Genomic DNA, 9,088 nt, shown 5'->3' on the forward strand with positions numbered 1-9,088 from the left:
AGCAACCAAAGGGGCTCCACTCCAGCCCTGGTTCAGCATCACGCATACCTGACCTGTGCTAGTCCTACAGCCACCATTCAGTTCTCTGTGGGCTGCCTTCCCTGTACCTTTGCCTGGGATGGGTCCCAAACTCACACTGTATTCACTTCCCACATTCTTGCACTCTCTGCCTATTTTCGTCTCTCTTTGCAGCAGTTTGACAGTCCCAACACCGATTCATGCTCTGCTTCCCTCTACCAGCAGCTGAGTCTCGTGCTATCTGCCAGGAGAGCTAGTCAGACACAAGTCACTGGTTCAGGTAAACAGGGAAGACAAAGCATGAGACCCTGCAGGAAGAGATCTGCTCTAAGGACCAAGAGCAAGGTTGCAATCTGGTCTCCTTCCTAGCAAGAAACCAAATACTATCTTCTTCAAAAAATGAAGTCCTAAAAGACTCTTTCCAGCACCTCCGACCACCTGGAGCTCCAAGGACAGGATGGTGAAAGGACCATACCTTATGTTTAGATTCTTCTGAGAGCAGATGGGGCTAAATGCTGCTCCAGTGAAAAATGGACCTGTAATATGACCAAGCAAGATCCCTGCTTTGTCAGGCAAAGGAGAGATGTGGGGGAGACCTACAAAGCTGACAATCCCACCTGACACACTGACAGCCCTATCTGTCACCCAACTGTCACCTCCCCAGAACACTGACAGTCAAACAGTTCCCTCTGTCCTGGGGAACACATTTAGGACCTTTGTTTTCTGGGTACGACGACTGTCAAAGCTGCCTGCGATATCCCATCACCGTTCATTCACCGCCACTTCTATTAAGCAGTGGGCAGCTTCACTGTGGGCAGCCAAGCACTTCACGTGGCAAAGAAGGAAGGGATGTTTCCCACAGACTGGAGCAAAACCAGGTGCTGCCACTTCCAGAACTTCCTGGGTGAAGGAATTTCCTAGCCAGCAAGGGGCAGATACCAACCTTGTCAATATAGAAGTCAACCTCAGAGGCAGACTGGAACTCCCCATCCAGGGCGGATATGCCACTGGTCCATACCAGGTTCTTCATCTTGTGCTTGAAGACGAGCAGCTGGATACGGAACTCCTGCTCCGTGAGGTCTAAGAAGCCAGCCAGCTTTGCCACAGGCATCGTGGTGTAGAGCTTGAGGAAGCTACGGATGGTGGACAGCTGGGCCTGCTGCTGAACCTCATCAGCAAAGACCTTGAGCTGCTGCAGAAAGGGCTCCTTGTGGTAGTTGGGGTGCACATTGTCATAATTGGGCACCACAGGGGAGAGGAACTTAGGGCAAGCGTAACTGAAGAGCTCCTCATAGACTTGTGCGTCACCCTTCTGCATGCGCAGCATCTTATCCCCGTATTTCTCTCGCAGCTGCAGGTGGATGCTCTCATCTATGCGCATGGGGTACATGGTGAGGGCGATGGCCAGGAGTGCGTGCATCTGCTCGTTCTGCTTGTTAATCTGAGACAGAGCGGAGAACCGGTTAGCTCGTCAACGTGCTCAGGCTTTATGGTGCCGGAGGGAGTTGGGAGCTGCATTTTTCAGAGACAGACCCTTTACCCAGAGCACGGATGGTCCTAATGCTCAAGGGGGACAGCACAGAGAAGCAGTGCCTCTGGGCAAAGCAGACAGATGAATGCCGTATAAAGGCTCTCATCAATGAAAAAGAGAGTTGGACAAGAGGAAAGTACAGAGTGTATCTAGAGCCATACAGAACCTGGATGGCCAGAAGCAGGTTTGACTGCTTTGGTGCAAAAAAGTGCAGAGGAGAAGGGAAGGCAGACAGTTGAACAACCTGGCAAGGTTTAACTCCTGGCAAGGGACAGTTACCAGGGAGGTCAGTGAAGAGAAGACTGAGAAGGAAGATTTGTCTGAGTGTGGGATGAAACAGACAGCTGTGTGGCTGAAACAGACATACCAAATTTTTGAAGTGTCATGGAATTAGGAACAGCAGGACTTGGCTACACAAAGAGTTAGAAATGAATCATAATGATGAAAAGGAGACAGCAGCAGCAGGGGGTAAAACAGGCACCAGAGACAGCTTAGGTGGAAAGAGAAAGGAGCTTTGTTTCAGCCATGCTGAATTGAAACAGTCTGTGAGTGATTATCTGATAATGGAAATATATCCGACAATGGCAGTAACCAGAAATGCAGGATTGGACTAGGAACAGGACTGAGTTTGAAACAGCATCGACAAGAATATCATTAGCAGCTGATACTCATTAACACCACTGCCTAGAGGGAGAGTGCAGATGGAGCCGGGGCAACTGTATGGTAAACAACCAGAGGAACTACTAAAACAGCTAAGAGAAAATATTGCTGCACATGGCAAAGGAGTTCAAAGGATCCCCCAGTCACCACCACCACCAGCGTAGTCCAGGAAAATAAGTCTGGACTATTAGATGTAGGTTATCAGGTGACAGAGGAGGGGCAGGAAAGAAGACAGCAGCTTTTTCTTTTGGGAAGTACGGACTGATTCTGTCTCTTACCATCTCATACTTGTAGGTCGTCCTCTGAAACATGCTCTTGGTCCTCTGGATGTAGAGGAGGATGTTGGCAAAGACACGGATGGCATCCTGGTAACGCCGCATCATAAGGTATGCGAAGCCCACGTAGTAATAGGTGGTCACCTGGCATTCAGGCACCCGGGAGTACATGCTCTGAGAAGGAAGTATCAACAGGCTGTGTTAGAGGGGAGACAACCACCTTTGATCCAAACAGCTCGTTACCCAGAATCCAGCCACCTCTGCTTTCCCTCCCATCCCAAATACAGAAAGGAGTGGGTTAATTCAGGATGCCTCACCTCCCACCCATCCCTGCAGCAGCTTCTTCACTGTTTGTTAGATCGTCCCATTTCCTATGTTTTCCAGTTTCAGCTTCCTGCAAGCAGAGGGCTCTTGCACTGTGCCTAACATTGCTTTGCTCAGTTCCCTTTCCCACTATTTCACTCGACGTCCTGTGCCAGACAGCACATACACAGATCTGTGCCAAGCCTTGGGCCAAGCCCATGTTGCAGCTGGACTTTTGTTAGCCGCTGTTACCACAAGCAGCACCCAATTCTAGGGCAAAAACATGCAAGGTGGGAGTAGGCACAGTGAGAATAAGAATTAAAAATAAAAGAATGAGCCATTGACCAAGGTGGGAACGATGTGTTCAGCTAGCTACCATTGTAATACCGCTTTCAGTTCAAATAATATTCCCTATAACAACACTGCCTTGCACAACAAACCTAAAAAACTAGGCATTTGTGCTGCCACAGCATCAGGCATTATCATATGGCTTGATTTAATGCCAAAGCTCCAGCTGCGCTCAACTACCAACTCCTGACAACTACAACAGCTACAAACAGCTCCTCAGCTGGAAGATTCATTATGGCAATCTTTCACCAGCATGTTTGAACAGAAGCCTTCAGGAAACTGCAACGGAGGGTTTAAAATATGTTGTATTACCTTCTTGTTGAGCTCGATGTTCTCCAGAACCTTGATTGCTTGGTAGTAATCCCCCAGCAGTGAGTGCAGACGCAGCAGCCCAACCAGGCTGAAATAGCCCAGCATCTTGTAAAGGGAGTGGCGACCATATTCACCAGCCACACTTTCAGGGTCACCTATGGAAAAAAGGAACCATGATACTTTCCTCCAAGTAAGCAAGCTCCCCTTTCAACACCTCTGTGTTTACAAGCAAAGGGAGCAAGACCTCAAGTGTAATCACCGGCACTTCTCACATAAGGCCAACAGAGCCTGTTCCCAGTCAATCCATCCATCCCCTGATTAATGGTTTGACCCAGCTCCCAAACAAAGCTAACCGAGCTCAGTCAAATCAAAGCAAGGCAGCACAGGCACCAGTCTCGCTTGGCATCACCCAGCTAGCTCACCTCCACTTGTATAGACCTCCAGCTGTCGGTTGATGTTAGATTTGTCCACTAGAGAGTGCAGCACATTAAGGACACTGTGGACGTTCCAGATCTTGGGGTTGGAACGAAGGAAATCAATTTCCTCTTCAGATTTCTTGGCTGTCTTGCAGCGGTACTGGCTGAAAGACTGGAACTACAGGCAAAAGCAGAGATTCGATGATGAGAAGCTAGGTTGGAGATGTTCAGCTAAGTGCATTAAGCTTACAAGCTGATCACACAAATGCATTACAATAAGCTACAAGTCGCATGAAAAAAAAGTTTCATCTGAGATCACCTGGCAATCAGAATGGCAAATCACCACCTTTAAAGCACCTAGGGAAAAAATGATACAGTGCAGAGGGAAAAGGCCAGAAGACAGAACGAAACAGAGAAGGATTTCTTAGACAATTAGGACAGGCAACTAAACACAAATCTGCTGTCTGAACAGGTAGCAAAGAGAATGACCAAGTCATAAGGTGTCTGCATACACACACATCCTTTTTCTATATATGCACACATCCTTTTTCATCCTCAGGCTTGACAAGACTGCACTTGAGGAAGTCCAGGCAGCTCTATAATAAAAAGTTACAGAGAAAGGAATCCCTAGAGAAAAACCAATAGCATTTGAGATCTGTATTGCTACACTCAGAACAGTAAGTAGAAAAGTATTTCCTAACGTCAAGATTTTAGACCATAGATTATTTCAAATCAGGTCAGCAATCTCTCAGTGCAAGCATAAAAGCCCTACTGACTAAGAAATACAAAACTGAATTAAAACCATAGAACACAATAAAACCAGTTTGAACAAGTATCTTCATAAGGTCTTTGTGATTATAGCAGACTTCAGTCAGGCTGCTTTGCACAAATCAGGCAGAAATGAAGGTGAGTTAAAAAAAAATAATCCCTTAAGCAGCAACTGAAACAGAAATACCAACAGAAGTCCAGGACTCCCCAAAGAGCTCCCTGTAACTTAGAAATCTGTACATTTACAACTACTTCATCTACCTGGTGACCCAAGAATAACAGTGCTCACCAAAGTTTTTTGACCTGCAACAGTATCCTAGCTACGAAAATCACAGAGAGGGAGGAGATGAAACATTCATAGCGCTGGCCACCCCAAAATGGCCCAGTCTTATAGTCATATACCTGGTATATGAATTCATCAATGATATCCCAGAGCCACTGGTTGGGCAGTTCCAGAGGAGCAGGGCCATCAGCATCTGCAAAAGAACATAAGTAATAGATGACAGGCTTAATACCTTGAGCAAGAACAGTGGTAGAACTGGAGGAACAGACAAATTGAAGAACACAAGAATTTCCCTGAAATGGGAGCTGCAGCAGCAGATGAATGAAGCTTCCAGTAGGGCGGTGATACGTAGCCTCGCCTACCACAACTGCCTTCACTTTTAAAGAATATGAGCATGTATGGGGTTAATCTCTAGAGTGTGACTGCTCAGCAGCAGTGATTCTCGGAAGCTGCACACAGACTGTAGGGGTTTATCCTAACCGATCTATCCTCTGCAAGAAGTCTGGCAGGGACTCGCAAACACCAAAATTTGTTCCAAGGGGAACCAACAACAGTAAGCAGTTGTGAAACACTGCAAGTTCTCTCTCACTTAGAGCTTTATTTTTCTTTTTAATAACGATAGGTGAAGCAGTTCTCGGCAAGACAGAAAGCTAAATAAGTTTTATTCTTTACAGTGGGAAGCACTAGAAACTCTTTGCACTTTTTGTGGTTTTAAATGCATGGATGCAAAGTACTCTTCATTCAACAAACTCAAACATACGGAAAGCTCGTAGACTACTTCTCTCCGTATGATCTATGAACAAACATGTTCCAGTTCTTCTGACCCTTTCTCCAGCTCTGCCCTCTCCATCCACTCTCCCTCTCCAAAATTCACAAACCAGAAATGAATTGCACCAACTCACTGAGGATGTAGTTGAAGAGATTACAGTAGTTGTAATAGGATTCAAATCTCTGCTCCAGTGTGGGTCCCCCCTGCAATGAGAAGTCAGTACAGTCTGCTTAGCTTCAAGCACGGCAGGAGTGAGTTTATGGGCAACAGCGTATGAAGGACAGTCAATAGTCACCGCAGCAGAGGGTCTATTTCAGAAATGTTAGAGCCAATATTCAACCAGGACACCCACCAGCACCACCCAGAAAACCTGAAACTGTATCACTACTGTCCCATAGAATAGGGCTGACTTTTCATGTACAGGTGGAATCTCCCAGGACAATCGAGCATTCAAACCTTCTGTGAATAGGATGCATTAACCTTCCTTGCCCTCCTCTCTGCTGTCCAGACTTAAGAGCTTCCTATCACCTTCAACAGCTTTCCTTTCTTCTCCCCTCACGAAAGGCCTTAATAAATCAACAATTCTGCTACTGGACAGTATTTCTAAATGCTGTGAAAGACCAGTAAAAACAGTAGTGAATCACGCTCTTCCTAGAATCATCTTCCTTGTTTCACCTGGAGACACTCGAGGGCAGTCTGAGAACCACTAACAGCACAGCTTGAGAAACCAGTCTCTCCTGTTAAAGCCTGAGTTGGGTTAATATAGCAGCCTTTTTAAAGCGCCCATTTCTCCACCCTCTGGTCCACACCAAAACTGCAGTTATTACTTATTTACCCCGTAAGTCATGCCTCTGTACAGCTTCTTTCCTTAAAGAACCAAGAACTACTGTGATTTTCTCACCGCCTTCAAATTAGCTTAAGAAAAAAAAGTGGGGCTTGTTTTGTTTTACAGAGCGTTATTCCTTCCATGTCCTTCCCCTGTATCCTTTATGGTGCCTATATTTCCCTCTCCACAAGGCACTCTGACCCCATGAGTTTTTTTAATCATAAATAACGCACCTTCCTCTTGTGAAACCCCCTCTCACCCACCTGCTAATCTGAAGAACAAAGAGCCACAAAGAAACACACAAAAGCAACTGATCTATAGGTCTTGCAATTACAGCTCTATCAAAAAGAAAATTCAATTACGTCCCAATACCTCCTTCTTCCCTAACTCACTAACCACTACATTTGATGTCAGTAACAAACTTTTACATAATAGTCTCCTGAAAACTCAGAGCAGGTCTTCTGATTCATATAAGCTGCCAGGGAAACCTGCACACTCATTACAACCAAGCTTGAGGAAACAGCTAAGGAGTCTCAGAAAGACAGTCAAGACTTTCTTGCTTTTCAGCAATCAGCAAATCCTTACTAAACTAAAGGCAAGAATTTTAAGCTTCCCTAAAAGCAACTTGACTTACAGCTCATAAACCTATCCAATCCCATCTTGCAAAAATTATGGAACCACCGATACTGTGGTGGCAGCAAGATTTGGCAAGTTTTACGGCACGAAGAAGCCAGCATGCAACCAACAGGAAGACACAGGACAAACACTCACGCTGACTTTGGCGTAGATGTGCCTATAATACAGCTCCTTGTATAGGATGAGGAAAACAGCATCTGGAAAAGATGACAGAACTGGACATTAGCAAGCCGCAGGGCCCAGGCAACCGGATCTCTCAGATACGCCAGTGGTGCTCCTCCTGCCACAGTAATAAAGGGAGGCACAAAAGGATACTTCATTCAAGTTTGACTTCTTGCCAGGCATCTACTGAAGGAGTTGCCAGAGTGAACAAAGACATCTGACTCAGGCGGCAGCAACGCTGTGCACCTGCTTACTCATGTATCAAAAGTGATTTAGTTCCTTCTCTCTCTGACAAGCAAAAAGAAAGTGAAAGACTTACCGTTTCCAACCTGAGGGGCAATGGCCTCAGCCTCTGGCCATGGGGTATTCTTAAAAAACCTTTCTGTCAGCTTTGTCCAGCTGAAAGATAGACACACATGTGGTATTAGAAACCATTCTCAGAATGACAGTGCTGGAGTTAACAGATCACAATACAGAGGTCTTGGACCTGATGAAAGTAGAACACCACCACCATCCCCTTTTATCAAGTCCAGTGCTGAAGCAAAGAATGAGAATTGCCAACTAAGCAATTAAAGTCTTCAATTTATCCCTGAAGTATGGCACAGTTGTGTGTGTTACTTTCACATTCCCTTTATAGAAAGGTGACACAGCTACAAGCAGGAGTGGGAGTATCTGTAGGGAACAGACACAACAATTACACCTCACAGCTTTCTGCAAACTGCCTAACTAGCACTACTGAGGTCACTTTTTGCTGCCTCCATACCTGTTAAGCACAGAACTGGTATTTTCCTTCAGACAGGTCACAACTCGCCTATACTTATGTTAGCCTAATAGTCTGGAAATAGCTGGGTTTTCCCCACAGTAATCAAATCAAACCTCATGCTGTATTTTAGAGAAAGCCCAAGTTTGGAACAACACAGGGAGTAGCCAGCCTTTCCTTTGAAGAGCAGGGTGCACTTTCATCACAGTTTAAAGAATGATTTTCCCTTACAGGAAGGATAGCTTTGTACCTGTTTTCATAGATATCCTGGATCTCGTACACCTTCTGGTCAATAACATCACTGGAAACCCGGCTGGCCTGGAGCTCGTACACCTTCTGGTCAATGAGATCTGACACCGTCTTGTGAAAATACTGAATAAAGTTTTTGATCACTTCGGGGATCACCTGGTAGGTCTGCTGCTCGTACTGCCGCTCGTAGGCCAGGTCTTGCTTCGGGTCTCCTGAGGGGAAAGAGGAGCGGTGAGGCAGCTGCCGCAGGGCCCGGCCCGGGCCTACAGACCTAGCCGGGAGCCAGCAGGCCCGGCGCACCCGAGGGGCCACCGCGGCGGCGCGGCCGAGGCCCGCACTCACCCGTGTGCATATCATAGTCGTTGGAGTAGGAGTAGGGGTCGTAGGCGGCCTGTGGAGAGAGGACGGCAGCGAGTCACCGCGACCAGCCCGCACACGACCCCCCGGCCCCCCCCGCCGCCCCGGGCCCCCCGCTCGGCACCTCGTTGTCGTAGTCTTCCCCCGGGTAGGCCATGGCGGCGGCGCGGCGCGGCACGGAAAGGGCTCCGGGCGGCAACGCGGGCCCGGCGCGGAGCGGGCAGGAAGAGGCGGAGGGACCAGGGGCGGGGCTTGGGCCGGCAGGCCGGAAAGGGCTGCGCCCTCCCACTGGTTGAAACAACTGTCTGTCTTCAGCCTGCAGAGCTGCGATGGGACTGGTGCGATCTATGGCCCGCTCCCCACTCTGATTGGAGAACGTGCCTGCCCGTCAGCTCTCCCTGGGCACCGCCTCCGC

At 47.5% G+C, this 9,088-nt stretch overlaps 1 protein-coding gene across 1 annotated transcript in view; it reads right to left on the bottom strand.

Moving 5' to 3' along the window:
• EIF3L (eukaryotic translation initiation factor 3 subunit L) overlaps positions 1-8,931 on the bottom strand; it is a 10,097-nt gene extending 1,166 nt beyond the window's left edge. Inside the window, exons 1-11 of the mRNA XM_087765286.1 lie at positions 8,798-8,931; positions 8,659-8,707; positions 8,318-8,528; positions 7,627-7,706; positions 7,281-7,342; positions 5,817-5,886; positions 5,034-5,107; positions 3,870-4,041; positions 3,448-3,602; positions 2,488-2,658; positions 962-1,459 (exon numbers count right to left, since the gene is read on the bottom strand). Coding sequence (XP_087621412.1) covers positions 962-1,459; positions 2,488-2,658; positions 3,448-3,602; positions 3,870-4,041; positions 5,034-5,107; positions 5,817-5,886; positions 7,281-7,342; positions 7,627-7,706; positions 8,318-8,528; positions 8,659-8,707; positions 8,798-8,830 — 1,575 coding nt within the window. The 5' untranslated portion in view covers positions 8,831-8,931. The remainder of the gene's footprint in view (positions 1-961; positions 1,460-2,487; positions 2,659-3,447; positions 3,603-3,869; positions 4,042-5,033; positions 5,108-5,816; positions 5,887-7,280; positions 7,343-7,626; positions 7,707-8,317; positions 8,529-8,658; positions 8,708-8,797) is intronic.
• Between the last annotated feature and the right edge of the window lie 157 nt (positions 8,932-9,088).

Source organism: Nipponia nippon, unplaced genomic scaffold, assembly GCF_047370975.1.
Source record: "Nipponia nippon isolate SJK-2023a ecotype South Korea unplaced genomic scaffold, ASM4737097v1 scaffold_3, whole genome shotgun sequence".
NCBI lineage: Eukaryota > Metazoa > Chordata > Aves > Pelecaniformes > Threskiornithidae > Nipponia > Nipponia nippon.